The following is a 20,967-nucleotide window of genomic DNA, read 5'->3' as shown; positions in this document are numbered from 1 at the left end:
TTTCATTTTATTAGGATATCTTATATACCTATGATAGCATGATTATGATTTTTGTTGACTTTCTTTAAAGGGGAATCCAGCCTTGGTCATGAAATATTGTGTTGGAAAGGAGAAAAATAAGTAAAACAGAAATGTAAAAGTTTGAAAGAAATCGGGCAAGCAATAAGAAAGTTATGGCTGTTTTAAAATTGAGATCCCTAATATGCTTTTCACACTGCATTTCCTTAACCCTATACTATCCTTAACCCCGGACTACCTGTAACCCCATTCTTTTTTTTTAATTCACACCGTCTTTCTTAACCCCATAATATCTGCTCAGTCGTGGTTAATGCCTTAACCCTGGACTATCCCTCAGCTCATGAATATTGATGATTTTACCATACAGAGCGTGATTAACGTGCAAATCGACTTCAGTGATTGGCTAATGCTTAGCTCCACTTTCCTTAGCCCTGTTTAGTTTTCACACTGCATCTCTTAACACGGCCATTGTGGTGCTAGCATCACAATAAGCCGGCTAACCCTGCTATTTTGCAGGGCCAGATAATACCGTACTATTTACCGTGCTAGCCCACTTTGCTAAAACGTGTGAAAACGAAGTGGGCTAAGCTTAACCCTGGGAAATTGGTGGGGCTAAAACCCCCCTCCCCCCCTAGCCCCACCAATTTCCTAGTCTACAAATGTAGACCCACATCTGCAGTGTGTGTACCTCAGCTGATTCAACGAGTCTGCATAGCAGACTAGGTCTACTGAGGCTGCAGAAGTGGCTCGCTTCGCTCGCCCTTTCAGGCTGGTTTGCTTCGCAAACCAGTAGCAGATCCCACCTCACGAGCCATTCAGAGTCTGCATAGCAGACTACCAATTTCCCTGGGGTTAAGGAAAAAAGTGCAGTGTGAAAAGCATATAAGACTATGTAGATCTCAAATTGGCAACTGGGTAAGTAAATTATGACAAGGGGCAAGGTCGACTTTCCCATAGGCCATGTACTTTATTATCAGAGATGTGTGGTTTGCTCCTAAGTACTCATTCCCCTAGGGCAGTAATCTAAATATAACCGAGGTAGAATATTATTTCATGGAAGAAATATGTAATCTGAAGTAAAACTTTTGAAAAAAAAATACAACTTAGCCATTTTATGTATTAGAGTACATGTAAGAGTACATGTAGTCCTTGGCTTACATCACTCTGACATTACATATGCGGCCAATTTGAAGTCTACGTGGGTATAGTGATGAACAATTTTTACAAATTTCTTTCTTGTTTGTCCAATATTGTTCATATTCACCATCAACTTGTCTGATTGTTCTTTTTCCTCTGGAAACAAGTTTTTATTTGGGTTTGATTTCCCTTTAAAAGAAAATATTTCACACCATTGTATTGTGGCATATTCCTGTTCAGATGACCACATTGATACGATTGGTCTTGTCAGTTCCTTTTAGAAAATTTTCTTTCCACTTTGTTTTTTTTAAGCTTTCTCCCCTTATTCTTCAACTCTAGTCATGTTATACTGCTCTTTTTCTTTTCCTCTCTTTCTACTTGTAACCCTTTTCTGTCGGGGGGGGGGGGGTTCAACAGGCTGTTTTTCTCATATTTAATTTCTTGTTCATGATGTTTACATAAATGGAAGACTTCTGGCTTAGCTTATTCCTCAATGTGAAACGCTGAAAATTTCATCAAAATCAGAAATAAATAACAAGGTTATTGAATCTTAAAGTTTAGCAATATTTTGTGAAAATAGTTATATGCACATCATCATCCAGACACATAATTTCTCAAGGGGTGCCTCAAGGGTCCGTACTCGGCCCAGTTTTATTCACTCTCTATACTTCTCCTCTAGGGGATATAATTGATACACATGGGGTTCAAAAAATGTTCTATGCAGACGATACACAAGTGTATATTACATTTAAGAGTAATAATGATGAAGACAGTACTACAAAAATATCAAACTATGTACGATCAGTCAGAGTGGTATCAACTAAATGATTTGAAACTCAACAATATCAAGACTGAATTTCTTCATGTTTCTTCTCACTATAGAGTAAGTAACCCAATACTGACACTAGATCTCGATGGCACTTAGGGGTTACTTTTGACGATAAATTCACCTTTGAACATTTTTTTTCACAAAAATGTCGGTCATTATCTTATGGACTGCATGAAATATGCAAAATTAGCACCTTTTTTAATAAGACAACTACTGAGCGCCTAATTTATGCTTTTGTTATGTGCCATTTGATTTTTGTAATAGCTTGCTTTTTGGTCTTCCGTCTCGTCAAATTCAAAGATTAAAGCTCGTTCAAAATTCAGCAGTGCCACTCGTAGCACAAAGAAACATGAACCAATTTCCCCAGTCTAATAAAACTTACATTGGCTGCCTATCCAATCCGGCATACACTACAAAGTACTTCTATTCGCCTACCAACGTTTCCATCAGTTTGCTCCATTGTATCTCATTGAATTGTTAACACCATATAAACATGACAGAATGCTACATTCAAATAAAAAGTCATTAGTACAGGTCCCACATACTGTGACAAATTCATATGGGGAAAGATCATTTTCACATGCAGCTGCTATTTTATGGAATAATCTGCCAGAATATCTTAGAAATATACAACCATACGAGAAGTTTAGAAATAGCTTGAAAACACATTTATTCACCATTTTGTAAACAATTAATGTAGGAACCCAGTGCTCTCCCCTCCATCTCCACTCCTTTTGTAAAAAGCACTTAGAGACATGCAACTTTGATTATGTATTTTGCACTATACAAAAACATTTCACTATTATTATTATTATGAATATTCATTAGATGAGCTGATGTCACATCCCCACTTTCCCTTTTCTTATGTTATTACATGAAATCGCAATTGTTTCATTTTTTCATACATGCATGTGTGAATAATGTATCTCCTTTATCATGAAATAAGCTGCAGCAATGAATATCCAATGCAATAAATCAGTTCTCAATCCATTTTTTTCAGTTCTTGGTAGAAAAAAATGAATAAACCTAACTTTGTATAATAAAATACAAAAGAACAAGTGAGGATATGACATCATCAATTTGCTCATTTAATATTCATGAAGACATGCCAAGAACTGTTTAACCGGAATAACGCAAATCTTTAAAATGCCATAACTTTGTTATTCCTTGTCCGATTTTGACCAAATTTTCATTGTTTTGTTTGTCTGATTTTTCTTTATATGTTCAAATCAGCTTATTTTCAGCCCGGATCATCCCTTTCTGATATGAAGGGTTTTGTTATAAGATGCATTTGAAGCTGACATTGCTTTTGTATTTATCACCCTTGAAAAATAATCAAATGTATCTGCGTAATTGTGTACTTAAAGTATTACAACACCTTTCAGTTGAAGGCGAAGTATGTACTTAGTGAGCTCTGATAGTGTCAACAATTAAAGATTGATAGCAAAATAAACACTTAACATTGGGACAGTCATTTAGTTCTGTAGGGAAACGTGTTTAGCTTATGCACTTGTACGTGTGTATCAGGAAAGATCTTCTCTTTTTCTCTATCTGTTGGAAGACAAGATTCCAGATTCTGATGATAACAAAATGATTTGAACAGAATCCATCAAAAAATGTTTAAAGATATTATGTTCCAAATTATTCTGGTAGAAAATGATATCAAATCATTAATTTGTTGAAAGTAGAATTAGTGTGAGGAATTCCCTTGGTTGACAAATCTTATCTCATGGTATAGTTTAGTGTGATAGGGAAAATCCCACTTGTGATTGTTCATAAGTATGTTGGTGATTTGGGGTTCTTTGGGGGGGGGTATTTCTTGGTTTTTGACTAGTTACTATTTTGTCAAGATGTGTGGACAAGCAAGAACAAAAACGCATGTGTCGAAAAGACAGAGCAAGCCCCATCGCTGTGCCTGCCCCAATGCTGCCTTTTGCTTGCCCACATTGCAACAGACTTTTTCTGGTGAAGATGGGTCTATTCAGCCATCTTCGTACCCACAGGAATTTTTGAAGTTGTGGTCGTCTTCGCTAGCGAAGGATGAACATCATCATCATCATTTTGTCAAGTAGAGATACCTTCATGTCACTTGTGATTCTTCATATATGTGTCGGTGATTTGGGGAACTTTTTCCTTATTCCTGGATTTTCCCCGGGGGGGCCACTTCTATTCACGAGTGGATACCATGCGCGACCATGGGGTCTCGAAAAGCACCCTAAACACGTAATTTCCATATTCTTAAAATGCACCCCTTAACAAGTGTTGGCGTGTGAAACCCTACCCTTAACAAGTATTGGAAGCAAAACGATACTCTTGGCAAATATTCCCTGAAATGAACCCCTAAACCATGTAAACAAGTACAGGAATGTTACGGGTCCTTCGGTCGTCGACTTAACCTTATTTGGGTTAGTACGACCCCACCTTCTACACCTCGCGCAAATCGGACCCTAAACACGTAGTGTTGGGGCAAAAAGGACATCCTTTATAAAACATTTTGATTTTGTTTTATCATCCCCGCAAATTCGACCCTAAACACGTAATTTTCCTAGCGAAATAGATACCCTTTTTTCATTATTTTTGTGTTTTTGACACCCTTATCACGTTACGTACGTAACGTGCCCTATCGTGAAAAAGACATCCTTTTTACGTGCTTTTTTGGTCGCGCATGGTATCCACTCGTCAATGTAAGTGGCCCCCCCGGGAGATTTTCCGCTTTTTACTATCTTACGGGCGTGTGTGGGTGTGTTGAAGATATCTTTCACATGTGTGTGTGTGTGTGTACACATGTCAGGAATGAGTTTAATGCTGAGACCTTCAGGTAGATACTGGTATAGAAGTACATGTCGCCTGAGCTCTGCAAGGCTGTACCAGTCCTGCCAACCAGTACGTTTTTGGCGTTTTTAGTATGTTTTTGCAACCAAAATACGGCAGTACGTTTTTTCTTTAAAAGATATGTTTTGGAAAAAAAATCATTTTGTTAAAACCAGGGTGAGATATACACATGCTTCAATTTTTTTTTATCTGCAAGAGCAGTGCGCATTTTAGCTTGCATGCAGCTTGAGCCCCACGATGAGCAAGTGCGCCACACATTTTATTATGAAATACACCTTTTTGGGGGAAAATACAGGTTTTTTATCACAGAACGCAATTTTTCATTCCCAGAGGTTGGCAGGTATGTTATACTGGGAATCCTGCTCAGTCTCTGGTCATTTTGGGAGAGCAGATCTTTTCACAAATCATGAGTTTACGATATGAAACGGTTTTAAATGACATGATGAATTGATCGGCATGGTAATATTGGACCAAGGACATCCCCAGTTGTCGGATGTCCCCAGTTGATGGGTAAAAACTAAGAAAGTGCCTCAAGATACAGGGCATTCCAATTCACACTGGCTTGACACTCCGAACTTTTGTCTGACCAGGGTCCTGTTGTACAAAAATTAGTGATTAATTGTATGATTGATTTTCACGATTAATTGTACATTGTAGTCAATGCAATCAATCATAGGACAAATGTTCTACAATGATTGCTAAGCTTTGTGTTACGCACCAAAGGACAGTCGCTACTTCCTTCAAGGAGTAACCGTCTATAAGTGAAGATGTTTGCAGCTTCCAGAGAATGTTTAAGTTTCCCACAATAGGATTCAAAATATTTCAAATGACATACAAATGTTGTAAGCATGTTAGCAATAATAATAATAATAATATGCAACATTTATATAGCGCTTAATACAAATGTTTCTAAGCGCAGCATACTATTTCCCTGGCTTTAGCACGGCTACCCTGATTGGGCGCACGAGAATTCAAGGAATATCTTCCTACTGGGTACCCATTTACTACACCTGGGTTAAGAGTGGCAAATGTAGATAAACGCCTTGCCGAAGGACGTTAGTGCTGCGGTGGGATTTGAACCCCGGACCTTGTGGTTCAAAGTCCGAAGACTTATCCACTGAGCCACAACACCTCTAGCAAGGGCCTTTTCACACGTGAATTGTAGTGATGATTGCAATTCGTCTTTAGAATCATTGGACCTTTCATAAGCTCACTAAAAAAAAGTGATTTGAATTCGAATTCCTGAGCGATGGCGGTATGTGTCCTTGGTGACTTGTCAATCAAAGGACTGCATCACAGTACAAACTAAGATGAGTGCATGACAATTGTATTATCTACGGAAGTGCTTGAAAGGTCACATAAACTTTGCCCCCCCAAAAGATGTTTTGGAGGTCAAGCCTTTCACACATAAAATTTCTACCGTGATTTGAGTGAAACTAACTGGAATTCCCCTCCAGATTAGAATTTGAATTCATAATTGTGATTAGCATTTGTGATTCTAATCATGTTCTAGTTCGGCTTCACACGTGCTAAAAATTTGTCATTAGCCTTATTTTTCACTGGAATCATCATTCAAATTATGTTTGTTTTTACTGTGACATAGGGTGAGTCCAGAGTTAAGTTAGTACTTCTTTAAATGCCAATAGTTATCATGTACATGCATCTTGACAGCATTACCATGAGAAAGAATAAATCATTCCACCCCTGCTCACAAATGGGCCTGAATATTTGGAATGCTTTCAGTTTGAAGACGCAGTCAGGGTGTATAGATTGCGCATCAGACATACTGGAAGCAAGTAGACAGAATTACGTTCCAACTGCATTCCTGCCCATTCTGCCTCTATGGTGATATGAATGCATTGCTGATTGTGTGTGGGTACAATCTACTGTTGATTCATGTGGCGCCCTCATTGTCCATTCATCAAACATTCACCTGTACAAAAAGAGATACAGTGTTTAGAGTCAGTCAATTTATTGGCAATTATAAGATGACATTTTCAAGAATACGTCCCACAAGATTTTGATTGGGTGAGAATTTAATGAAATTAATACACTGTACATTTATCTGTTTGGGGGTGGCTTTGAAATTCATTAGCTGGGGTTTAACTTGTGAACTTAAAGGTGAACTTTGATGAAAGAAGGAAAACTTGGTAGTTACTTCATTTTCTCGAAAGTAAATCTCAAATATCTTTATCTTATTCATATCTTGATTTAATAATAATAATAATAATAATGCATTTATGGAGTGCTCAATATCGAGATCTCCTAGCGTCTTACAATAATTAGAAGAACTACTAAATTACAATCATTTTACGTTGTACATTATTATGCTAACATTATAAAATATACATTACATGACATATCATTACAAGGTGTATTGCTATTAAATTAAACTAAATAACTTAAATTTACTGGTATACAGACATCAGTACCAGCTGGTTAGGCATTGCTCATCAAGTTGAAGTCATCAGGTTGAATGGGTGCATTGTATTACCCCTTGAAGAGATACAATATCTTCCCTCCCTTTTATCTTAGAGTTGCAATGTGAGATTAAGCTCATGTTGGTAGAGATCAGAGGGGTGTGTTGTATTACCCCATGGGTCCTAGTCCTACAGAACTCCACTCATTGTCGTCTTACCTCTCATTATGAAGTTGCAATATGAGGTGTTACTTAGCTGAGTGGCATTAGTAGGGGTGCATTCTAGTACCCCTTGGTCCTTCAGTGTCTCAGTTTGTACCCTATCCTCATAGAGAGAGGGGTATAGCTCAGCTGGATGGGACCGGTAGGGGTGTATCGTAACACCACTTGGTCCTGCAGTGCTCTCCAATCTTTGCCCCTTGTCTCTCTTCAAGGTGTTGCGATCCGGGGTTTGTGATTTGAGGTAAATCTCGTCCTGATGGTGTTCATAGGAGTGCATAACATTGCCCCCATGGTCCTGCAGTGCTCCAATCTTGGCCCCTTCTCTCTCTTCGAGGTGTTGCGATGTGAGGTCCCAGTTTCAATACATACTTCTTTACATTCCATAGAGTTGCAGAGATTCAGTATGGAATTCTAAAGAAGTATGTTATGGCATGGGATATGTCAAAGATGAGTTTTCCGGGTGGGTGTGTCCAGGTGGGCGTGTCCAGCTGTTTGTTTTGGTAGAACTTCTAGCAGCATCCGGAGCTCTTGTTCTGAACATCTTATTGGTGTTTCTGCATTTTATTTCTTTTTTCAAATTACAGACTTTTTCATGCACAATCTAAGTTCCATTTATCATGTACATCTAGGTCATCTCTGAATCATGTTTCATACTATAGGTTGGACCTACAACTATGAAATTCCAAACTCATAATCATTATTCAAAATATTTCAACAGAGAGATTTACTCATTGATTATCTGGGAGTGAAAATGGTGATTTTCAGACATTCTCAATCCATCTACATCCTAATATGAATCAAATAAAGTAATTAGCAGTGTATTCCACACATATCTACATGGACCCTCCTGTAAATTCTGTTCTTCTTAGCTGCATTTACAAATTTAAATAATTCTACCGCGGTGGTCTTCTCAAATTGAACTTGATCAATGAAATGACCTTTTATTTCCCCATTTTTGATACTTTGAAATCATTTTACAATGACTACTCAAAGTTCTCCTTACTTGAACAAACAAACTTTGGAAAGTTCAAATTTGTTTAGGGTAAAAAAGGAGGGAGGTACTTCGTTCAGTATATATGCGCATGAATTCTATAAGGATATTGTACAAGAGTAAAATAAATAAAAAATCGTAATTGATGGAGGACTTTGCATACCACCATAAAGAGCAATGTAAATTTCCAAATAGGGGTTAAATCAGAGCAAAAGATAGATGCAAAAGCCACTTAAGTTTGATTTAATCTTGCTTATTACTTTGCAAAGCATTGCATACACTGATACATGCAAAGAGCTTGAATTGTAGAGACATTAAAAAGTTCAACATTATTAAGTTTATCTGTTAGTGCTTTGGTCTTTCCTTTGAATTGAAAAGCAGATTTAGAAATTGTAAAATGGCATTGATTAGGAAATTAAAGTTGTATTGTACACCCTCTTTTTATAAATCGTTCTTACCTCCTTTTAACTCCATATTCTGATCATCAGTGAATCCAAGTAAGGTGGGCTTCAGAAGGTCATTTGTACATATCTGTGTATGTGAAGATGAATGAAAAGTAACTGAAGAGACTCACATGCAGAAGCAAGTTGGATAATGTTCCTTCAGGTGGTTAAGTTACAGCAATGAAAGAAGTTTCAAGGTGTGATCTGTAGAATTGATCCAAGAAACAGCACTAGAATTATTAACAAAATTCTTGTACACTTCACGGCTCTGGTCTGGGGTCATTTTAAGAATCGAATATACGTTGACGTCTGCAGAGTAAAAGAGGCAGTTGCGTCCAGTGTGAAGACTGCTCAACAGAGTGACCAATTCACTTTCCTCTTTCTCTCTTCCGAAGGCTTCGCAGAGTTCAACTTGGCAACACATGTGAGTGAATGCGTTTTGATGAGAGCTGTGCAAGAGAAGATAAAAAAAGTTGCAAGCTGTCAGGTCAGAAGCAGAACCCGATATGAGTGAGAGCTGGAAGTTTGAAGCTAATTTGGCCAGTCGAGATAAGGTTAGCCGCAGAGCTTCAGCGATGCGCACGCCAGGCTCTCGGACAGCGCTTTCTTCCACGTGTAGCAGCACACTGCAAGATAGGTTTCCTTAGGGTTTCAAAGGAAGGAGTAGAGAGAGAGAGAGGGAGAGAGTATGTATAGCTGTCAAAGGAAAGGTAGGCTAGCAAGAGAAGTGAGGGGAAGTGACCGACTAATTTGGCAGGGAGCGATAAGAGGCCCGGGATTGGCGTTCAAGCTCTCGTTGACACTCTTCCCATCACAGGCCGGACAAGCCGAGTCTAATCAGCAGGAACGCCTTGGGTCGAGAGGAGGAGGAGTCCCGGCAGAAGAAGACGAACTCCGCCAAAGGCTTTCAAAGAGAGAAGGGAAAGAGGGAGACTTAGGGTAGGGAGAGCAAGCAGAGCCCCTACTAATTGGTCGGGTTGGCGTTTTCAGGACTGATTACACGTTCTGTGGAAGCGCTTTAGCCCTTGGTTTCCTGTGCGGTAAGGGTGTTTGGAAATTGGCCGGATCGTAAGTTCTTCCTGATAGGTGCGTTATCTTGGCTCCACGCGCCGGTCTCCCCTCTCTCTGACTCGCTCGCCTGTCATACATTCAATAAATTATGGCATGTAGGGGAGGGGGCTGACTTGATGTTCTGTCAAATACTTATTAAATTGGGTCTCAAATAATAGGGAGGGGGGTCTTTATAATATATTTAATGTAGTATGGAGGGACAGGGCAAATCTTATAAATGGACCAGATTACAAGTTATAAAGAATATTACCTTTAGTTTGGCAAACCCTCAATTAGTCCACTCTGCAGTTTTAGGGGAAAAAAACTCTGTCACCTCTTCATCCGATTTGAAAGTAACAATTCTAGAACCATATGCAAAACCTGTGTTGTTCATGATTTTATTCACTGATACTAAAAGGTAATCTCATATCCATTATTCAGTTCTTAGAGATTTTGACAAAATAATGAATATTGCAGACTTCTCAACAATCCAAGAGTATTCATGCAGGACTGTATTTATGTGGAAATGGGAATGAATAGCCCCCACAATTTCCATTGAATTAGCAGAATTCCAGTTCCTTTTAAAGGGGTTTGAAAATAATACATTGTATTGCATGGCTTTAAAATTACTCTTTGTGCCATACATTTACAGTTTGAGCTATTATATGAATGTGAATAAAATATGCAAGATCTGCTGCAAATGATTAGTCTCAATTTCCAAACTCCATTTTCGAAAATCCCTCCTTCCTTTTAGAATTAATTAAATGGCACACAAAATACTTGTGTATACAGTAATTTGATTTTTTTTCTTCAAAATCCACTTAGCACAAATGGGACTGCTTTTAGAGATTAAAATCTCATTGTCGACATAATCGAGTTACTTCTGTGCAAGAGAATGGGCACGGCCCAGACTTCCCCAAAGGTATGGTTGCTTGAAAATCTAATGTAGTTCACCCAGTGAGGCCCAATGTTTAGTTACTTATCTTATATAAACAACCATAAAGGTGTGAAAAGGTTGAGAGCTAGGAAATGGCTCAATCAGAGACTATGCTTGGCTAATTGGAGAAGTAGGAGTAAATGATGGATGCATAGGAAAGTTCCAGGGATGTATGAAGGAAGCCATTTCTACATGTTCTTCTTTCCTTCCCTGGTTTTTTTCTACACGCTTTACACTTCCATTATCATAATCAAGGGAGGAATAATACATATATACTTCATTAGAGCACAATTTCTTGTTCGATACTTCTAGTCTGAGTAGTAGGCATATGTTTAAATATATGTCAGGAATTTGGTTTAAATATATGTCAGGAATTATTCTGGTATTAAGAAGGGATATAAAATGGCTATTCAACATTTGAAATAATGTGTTTTGAGCTAATTTTGAAATGGGCAAGGATTATTATTTTCTTTATAATGATATGCCCTGTGACATATCAATTAAGTTTTGTACCCTTGTGATAGAAAATTTTCACCTTCTTTTCCAAATTTAACTGAAGAAACTATCATTCATTCTTTTGTTTTGGGTTTCTTTTTTTTCATTGTTTTGTCTCCTAGATTACTTTAGTTTGCTTCCTGTTTCCCCCCTTCAAATGAGCTTTAAGATCTCTATAGACTAGAATGGTATGTTCATTCCAGTTCACACACAGTTGCAATGTATGTGATAGTCTACTCGTTCAGGACCAGATTCGTCGCATGACTATTATCTTCCGAGTCAAACTTTGTTGGCAAATTTGAATCACAGTATTCTGATTAACACTGATAATTTAGGCCTATATATTTAATTTAACGGTGTACCATGTCTGGATTTTCTATTCTTCGGATAGATTGCCATCGTGAGGTTTAAGTTATGGCATTTGTCTCTGTCGGTATACGACCTCATGTTTTATCCCCACACAATTTACACTGGGTCTGTGTCAGTGAAACTATTAACATACCTGAAATTCCCTTGCATGGACTCCCTGCTATCCATATGAGTCCACGTACATTGGAGAGATGGGCGGCGAAAGAGGGAGAGGGAGAGACGGGAGTACGAGAGAGTACGAGAGAGAGAGGGATGAGATGCTTTACCCCCATACATAGCCAGAAGAGATGGTATGAAAGAGAAACATAAGAATGAGATTTTCTTTAAAGAGATGAAATAAGAAGAGAGATGGAAAGAGGGCAATAGAGTGATTTTCTCTTTTACTCTTTTCACAGCAACCCCCCTCCCTTCCCCTCTCCCTCGCACTCTTTCTTCTCTTTGACGAGCTTGGCTGAAGTAGAAATCGTTGTCGTCGAGAGCCATGCTGTGGCTATTTTTAGCGCCTGGTTAGGAGAAGCCCCGTGAGTCCATATTTAGAAGAACAAGGGAGATGTATTATGCCTGTGTGATAGTGGGAAGAAAATAGAGGGAGCCGATTAAGATTGCATGCACAGAACTCAAACACTGCTATCATTGTACGTTTGATAATATGCAAGATAAGAGATTTAGCATGGAAGATCTACAATGAGGAAAATCTATGTATGGTCCATATTCTGCCAGCAAATATTTCACCATTTTCACATGTCCTTAGTTTTTCAGAATGTGGTTGTCTATATATACTCCTATTATTGAACCAAAGATAAAATGCAGTGAATTAGGAGTGTCAATGACACAATCTTTACATCTCCAATCAAAATTAGACATTTATAAACACTAATTTGGAGGAATCAAGAAAACTCCTTTTGAACCAGCAAGAGTATTGTAGAACCTAGGAAATCAGAATATCACTATTTACTTGATTTTTGGGGGAGACGTAAATTAAAAAAAAATGCTTTCTGACTCATTTTGACTTCTATAGTGTAAGCAATCGGGATTCCAATATAGGCCTAATGATTTTCAAGCTTTTGAAATGTCTTGAGTGTACTGTTAAGAAAAACAAAATACTGTGAGCACACAGTTTTAGAAACTACACTACTTCACCCTATCTCGTCCTATGAATAAAAATACAAATGACCACTACTTCACCCAGGTTTGTACATATCAAAGACATGTTTGAAGAAGAGAGACAATTTGACGAATGCGTGTAGATTACTTGTGCATCGAGTCAATTGGCATGCATGCTCATAATATAAGAGTGGTCCGACGGAACTTTGTACGAAGCAAGCGGAAATAATATATGTCTTTTGATTATAGTGAAATGAAGCAGGCATTGGGGGAGATGGCGTAAGAGGAGTATCGCCCGGGAATGCATCTCGTTTTCTCATCCTTTATGGGAGGGGGGTAATTAGGGGGAAGAGGGAGGAAGACAGAGAGCATATATACCAGCTCAAAGCCGTGACTCATTGGCAATTCTTATTAGGAAAACAAAGATTAGCTTAAGTAGGCTTCAACATTAAAAATGTCAGAGAAAATGTACTGCATTTTAGTATGCATGTATTACGTGGTGCTGAGCGGCAAATATTACATGTAAAAAATTGAACAATCAATGAATTTAGTATTTCTTGTATATTTCATCTCTTTGTAGGCCATAGGCCTACACACAGTGTAAAGGCCTACACATAGTGTATATGAATTGAGATTTACCCTCTGCAAACTGCTTCCATTCGTTATTATCATGCAAGTGTCTGATTGAATTCAGAAATTGCAGTTATTAGATTTATTATTTACACATGACATGAGAACTATGATGAGACTAGAGAGCTTGTTTGGTTTCTGAATTATATGCTATTCACCAGTATTAATGCTGTACAAGTTAGAAAATAATTGAAAAAAAAATTATCAATGCAATTACTTTTCAAAAGTTACCAGCAGCTAAAATAAATATCAAGGAATCATATCAACCATCAAGTAATACATTCCAAGTTTAAATCACGCTTTAGAACAGAAACAACTGGAAGACACCACTGTAGTAGCTTCTTTTTCTGGATGAATGTTGTATTCAATGATATCTTACGAGACAAATCATTTCAAGAAATTAGTTAATTAAAAATAAACTGTCTTAGAAATCAAAGCATGCCAGTGTTGAATATAATACTTATGGTAATCAAAGTGACCGTGCTGTGTAAAATATGTTGTGTGACCAGCTATAGATCTATCTACATGCAAAATATTTTACAAGAATACCCAAATACCAGAAATGGAATACGTATATTATTAAGTGTTTAAAATTAACTTTCTTACGATACATTATCTTACTTTGTTTCACACCAATGTGAATGTTTTGGGGCCAGCTTCATTCCTGTGAAATATTTCACATCTATCAGTATACAAGACTGGTAGCATATATATATCAATACTTTGCAGACCCATGAAGATAGATAAACGCTAAGATGGGATCAACATACCATTCCAGCACAGCAGTAGCAAAATCATTACAAGCCGATGAAACTCACTCAGTAAGCATAGATGTATATAGCACTGAAAACAAGGGCTCAAGCCAGAGAGGACGAGGATCGTCGTTCTTGAATTGGGCTATTGGAGAACTAGCACATGTGGTAAAGTCAAACAAGAACTCTCAAATACACGTGGGTCCATCGGCGTCTTCAAGATGTCTCAATGGGGTCGTGACTGATAACCGATAAAAAGGAGTCACCACGAAGGTACGGTCTCTCGGTTGATGGATTATTGACGAAGAGAACTGCCTTGCCCTTCCAAAGTTGGTGTGGTTGATAGATGGGACGAGAGAGTAGTGAGTCTTGACCGACCCAGGGCAGGCCTAAGCCCAAACTGATCAGGCAAGACGACTTCACGTCTCTATTTAAGAGAGCCCCCCATCGGGGTGTCAGTCACTCACTGCTCTTAGGTGACCTCTCATCTAAAGGATTACACCTTCCCCTGTCACCGTGGTTACCCCTCTCCCTTCTCCTTCGTCCCCCTCTCACTCTCTCTCCCTCAAGCCAGCCTGAATCAGCTGGTATGCCTGGAATGCGGCGACCCGGCTAGCCTATCACATACCACGCATTCCTGGCCATACTCTGCGCGTTAGATACCCCGGCTATACCCAGAGTACATATAAGGCCAGCTCAGCATCGAGGTCTGACTTACTTTGGGCATACCGATTGCCCTTTAACAAGAAAATGACAGGGAAACGGGGCAAAAACGGGCCTTTAATGCTCTAAGATCGGCTGCCATGCAGTGGAATGCCCATTGATGGCAATTCTAGGGTGTCTCTTCCTTTTGTTTGAAAGCAAGGCATGAATTTTGCCAGGTGAATTGGGAATTCCTTTTATCTTTCTTTTAATATGCTTTCTATTTAGTGATTCATCTCTCAATGGCCCCCCTTCTGTCAGTCACATTTCCATCCTATCATTCTCCAATCTATCAAAGCACCCCTTTCCCTTCCCTCTCTCCTTCTCTCTCTCTGTCTCTCTTCCTTCCTCTCATTTGCAGTTAAGCTGTTTATCATAAAGCTCATGTGTATATTATGAGCCAATTCAAGCTAATACTTCGTGCCATTGGATGTAGCACGAACAGAGTTGCTGAAAATAAATTAACACTCAATGGGGTGCAATTAAATGAGTACATTACTAGCATATTCAGCTGAATATTTGCGTTTGATAAATGAGAGGAGGTATTCACAGAGAAAAGAAAATCTCCATTAATCCTCTCACTTTGTGATGATGTATATATCATGGTGAATATATATGGCATGGGGAGAGTATGACTCATAACAGTGTGTGATATTAGCAATGGTCCTGCAAGCCTATGTTACAAAGTCAAATTTATTTTTTTAACAATCTCACGGAATCCCGATGGAACAATACTTATTTCATATAAAAAATTGACTTACAGTTACAGAAAAAAGGCAATAGATAAATGGAGAATAGTATGATTGTGTGCTTGAAATTCTATATTTCATGCAATCCTTTAAAACCACAAAATTAAATTGATGAATTAATAATCATCAGTGAATTGATGTTCGTGTGAGAGTACCCCCCCCCCCCCCATTAATGACTGATGAATGTAGGCCTATTCACTGGTGCATATATCATGGGGATATTAGCGGTGAGTGATTGCCTTACGGAGTTGTCAATGTCTGTGTATGTAGCCCTGATAACTAAATCAAGATAATTTATACCCATGATCTAATCATCTTCATTAACTGTCTATTACTCCTTTTCACCATCCAATCATCTCAATTAGCTGTCTATTATGTTATTTAGCTGGATAAACAGATGTGCCGAATGGGTAGCAATATAGGCCTCTGTACATGTAAGATCCCTCAATGGATCCATGTACCTTGTTTAAAGGGAATCCAACCCAAATAAAAACTTGTTTTTATAAGAAACAAAAAATCAGACAAGTTGATAGGTGAAAGTTTGAACAATATTGGACAAACAACAAGAAAGTTATGAATTTTTAAAAGTTGTAAATATTGGTAATCACTATATTCTTGGAGGCTTCAAATTGGCCGCATATAGGATGTAATTGTGATGTAAGGCAAGGACTACTCTTTCATGTACTCCACTACATATTATGGCTAAAATGTCATTTTTCCCAAAAGTTTTACTTCAAATTATATTTTTCTTTCATGAGGACATTAAATGATATACTACCTGGGTTATATTTAGATTACTGCCCCAGGGGAGTGGGTACTTAGGAGAAAACCACAAATCCCTGATAATAAAGTACATGGCCTATGGGAAAGTTGTCCTTGCCCCTTGTCATAATTTACTTACCCAGTTGCCAATTTGGAATCTACATACTATTAGTAATCCCAAATTTTAAACAGCTCTAACTTTCTTATTACTTGTCCGATTTCTTTCAAATTTTCACCATTCTGTTTCATTTATTTTTCTCCTTCCCCACTCAACATTTTATGGCCAAGGCTGGATTCCCCTTTAAGACTCTGTAGGCCATACACCTACACTTTAATGTTTCAGAATTGTAAGCAACAATTTTACACAAAGGGAAGTTATTTTTGTTTAAAGGTAAATAAAAGGTAACAATTGCCCAGCTGAATTTTATCATTCTGCCTGCCATAATGACATTTAGTCATGCACTTATAAAGAGAAAGAGTCCCATTTATTTCAACTTTTTATTTTTTTTCAAACTGCGTTTTTATTCATAAATTCAATCAAGGAATCCTTTTAATGAAGTACTGTCCACACTGAACAATTGAGTCTAAATTCATAGCAAATATCAATCAGTTGTTAAAAAAATAATTCCAATATCCTCCTCTAGTTTGTAGGAATTCATTTTTCAGCGATAATGTTACCAGTTTCAATTCAAGGTGACTTTTAATGTCTTCTCTGCATTTTCAATACCTAATTCTCTGTATGCCATTTTCATTGATTTATTGTACCCTTACATTGTACTCATGGCCTAACCTCTCAGCGATTAAATTGCATTATTTCTAATCATGAGGGTAGGACGGCTTCTTGGAGATCAAAACGAACTACTTTTAATTGTTGCAAGCCAAACCAAATGAATTGAATACCATATGAAATGATGCCTCGGACATCCTTTGGGAGAAAAAGTGTAAGAAATGATTGGATAAAAAGGATAAAAAGGGTGTTTGGACAATGTTTTTACGATGAAAAGAAGTGATTTGATTGAAACCTGCCATGCAGTTGCAAAGTTCTAGAGAAATTGAAAAGTTTGCCATAAAAAAAAATCTATAGTGAGACTCTTTAGTGCTAATCTCAAGACATTTGTGGTGGGATTTGAACCCTAGGCCTCATGTTTGCAGTCCATGTACCAATCCACTGTACCACAGCACCTATGTGGAAGGGAACGCTGCAATGCTAATGTTAGAAAGGACCTTGTATCTATTCACCCATGCCATGGTTTACTATTGGTCATGGGGGTTTTGGAACAAATTATACAAATAGTAATAATCTCAGGATATTGTATTGCTTGGATTTGAACCTTGGAACTCATGTTTGTAGACCACATACTCTTTCTTCTGAACCACAACACCTCTATAGAGAGGTGAATATTGCAATGTCAAGGTTGAGTAGTACTCATAGGCCCTCTAAAGGCTCTATCTATTCACCCATGCCGTCATTGTACATGGGGTTTTCAAGAGAAGGAAAGGGCATCACTGACCTTCTTTGTAAGCAGAATCCAGATATAATCCTTTCATCTGTTAACATCTCGGACGCATTCGCAGGGGGTATGTACATCATAGCCGGATTGCATTACCAGCTGGTGTACGCCGTGTGCGTTGGCGAGCCGGCGGTTGCGTGCTTGATAGCCGGTATGAATGGTATGTTGGGTGCAGGAATTGTGCACATGCGAACCTGATCTAATTAAGACCCGCACGGACATATGCGCCTCTTCCGATGGTCAGGAGATAAGTGGGTGAAGCCGCGAGGCACGGAACGGAGCCCGTTCCCTCGGGGGAGAGAGGATGTTGAACATGAATGCATGTTTGGCTTGTGCATGCATTCTTAGAATGTGCGTTGTGTAGATATCGGGTGATGATGGGGGATGTAGATTGTATCGATGTCATGGTATTTTGAAATAAACCAGTACTGGTGTTGATGAACCCAGGGCTTTCTGGTTATAAACCATGTCATGCCTTCGACAGTCACGTTACAATTCATCCTGATACTTTCAAACATAGGGCTAGTATGCCTATTATGTTTACTTCACACAAAGAACACGAAATATACAATCTACCTGTAGTCCTTACTTTAATGTGTTTTGACAGTTTTTGTTTAGTGCTTACGCAGCTTATCTGTAAAAAAAAAGTCAGATTAAGTTGGCTTATAAATTGAAATACTGGAGTACTAAAAGTATAATCCTTATTTTTAGTGGATCCCCTGCGAATCTAAAAGTACAGCATAGAATCGACTGCTTTAGTGGCAGTAGGAAGTTTTGAGTCGACTCCTGGCCAAATAGGTACTTCCCCTCTCAAAGATGTATCCTTGTAATCAACTACATGCCAGGCATTCCTCAGATTCCTGTGAATATCTTTCAATTAATATTACTTCCTCCTTCCAATCTATATAGGCGAGGGGCAGTAATTCATTGCCCAGATCAAGAAAAAGACTAATTGGCAGGGCACGTGTCGATTTGTCAGGTACCTGGCCAAAGTGCGCCCTCTCTGGTGATGGATGGAACTGCCTATGAAACACCACATGGGGAGGGAGAAATGATGTTCCTTGAATGAGCATTTATATCGTTGACAGCCGATTAGAATATGTGCATTATAATTAGATTCTTATGGGCGTGAGTAATGGCCTCAAAAGAGGGAGGAGGGGGATCTTACCTACATAATTTCAACTTCCATGTAGGCCTTACACTGAAAGAAGCCGATGTCAAAAGGGTTTACATTGGCAGTCTAGCATTGTTTGCTATTAATAAAACCATTTGTCAACATTTACAACTTTCAGCAGCATCTTTCCAACTGATTGGTCTTCATTCCTGAGCCCCAACCCCTTCCCTTCCCTCTCCTCTTCTCCTTCTCTCCCTTCCTCCCCTCCTCTCCCCCCCCCCCCCCCCCCCTCTTCCCACTATTCAGCCTCCCCACAGATCAAGTTGTATTGTAACAATGAAAACCATTATAAGAACCACACAGAAAGATGCATGTCTGTTGTAACCTTGATGAACTCATCAAGTCTGGCCATCCCATTGGTCAACTCTTCCAAATAGGGAGGAGCTTATCTCTTGCCCAATTACACCTGCTCAAATTGGTTAAAACTTGTCATTGGTAGAATAGGCAGTCAGTACTATAGACAGTAAGCAAGTGATCAAGGGCTGATGAAAGTGATTGGTAAACCATCACTTGTGAGATAGAGCTAGATGTAGCTATCTGGGCCAAGTCTGCTGTGCAAACCCTTCACTCGAGTTAAGGGTCTGAATGTGCAGCCTACTCATGCCTTGTGTACTGAAGGCCCTCTCGCTCAGCAAGTTTTGTATGTGCTAGTCTTCGCGTGGAGACACACTTGCTGATCAAAGTTTCAATCAGGGTCTGCGCCTGCAGAATAATCTGGGCCTACATCCAGTTCGCTGATAGAGTGCGAGTTTATCTCGTCATCTAAAATCAAAAAGTGCCTACTGTATTGATTTATGATCAATATCTGAAACTATTTGCATATAAATATGAACAGAAAGGTAAGAAAATTTTCTGCAAGAGAGAATTTGGGTATTGAAATATACCCTAATACCCTAATCCTTCAAAACATGGATAGATTTTGTTATAAATCTATTTTACAATAGGGTTTCAAAATGACTCAAGACATACCTGCAACTTCAGGACCACAGAAGTCTCTTGCACTTAGGAGAAAATTGACTTAATTAGATTGTAACAAATGTTTTTCATAATCTGGTCAAATAATTTACTTTGACTCAGACAAATATTTGACTTCAAATCAACTAGTGTGAGTTTCATAGGTTGATACAGATGCAGGTTTATAATTCTCTAACTTATGAAGGGCAGTACTCTTAATTTACAAAGGCACCTTCCAACAAAATGTGAAGCTATGATACAGACACAGGTTTAGACGTCTATAACCTATGAAGGGTACTCTTAATTTACAAAGGCACCTTCCAACAAAATGTGAAGCTATGATACAGACACAGGTTTAGACGTCTATAACTTATGAAGGGTACGCTTAATTTACAAAGGCACCTTCCAACAAAATGTGAAGCCATTATGTGTCAAAGGATACTGATCAGGATGTAGGCTGCAGTTATATACTGTAAACACTGCAATACAAAATGCATTTATTTTAAGATGAAAAAAATATTCATGTAAGTGTAATATTCCCCAAGGTACTTGATATTTCATTCATTCCTCATTGATTAGGCAGAGAATAGTTTTCTATTGAATGTTAATTCCAAATCACTCTTTTGATTGAACTTAATAGCAAGTTTTTCAAATACTATTTTGCTCTTGACAAATATTGAGCTTTTTAACATTTGAGCTTTATGCTCTGCATTCATATTAAAAATTAAGGCCTCATATGTGTTGATTTATAGAGATGTTGCTTTGGAGATATTGCATTGTAACAATGCATCGTATAAATAACCCAAGCATCACACGTTTGATATTTTTTCCTGTCTGAATGTTCTACCTTATGAAACACAAATCACACAAGTGATTGGGGCTCATTA

At 38.3% G+C, this 20,967-nt stretch overlaps 1 protein-coding gene across 1 annotated transcript in view; it reads left to right on the top strand.

Moving 5' to 3' along the window:
- LOC121430611 (E3 ubiquitin-protein ligase MIB1-like) overlaps positions 1-9,829 on the top strand; it is a 173,522-nt gene extending 163,693 nt beyond the window's left edge. Inside the window, exon 13 of the mRNA XM_041627929.1 lies at positions 9,709-9,829. Within this exon, the coding sequence (XP_041483863.1) occupies positions 9,709-9,829 (121 nt within the window). The remainder of the gene's footprint in view (positions 1-9,708) is intronic.
- Positions 9,830-20,967: the final 11,138 nt, after the last annotated feature.

This window comes from Lytechinus variegatus, chromosome 17 (assembly GCF_018143015.1).
Source record: "Lytechinus variegatus isolate NC3 chromosome 17, Lvar_3.0, whole genome shotgun sequence".
In the NCBI taxonomy this organism is placed as follows: Eukaryota; Metazoa; Echinodermata; class Echinoidea; order Temnopleuroida; family Toxopneustidae; genus Lytechinus; species Lytechinus variegatus.
Note: the sequence above shows the minus strand (reverse complement) of the source record. Positions and strands in the feature narration are given on the sequence as shown.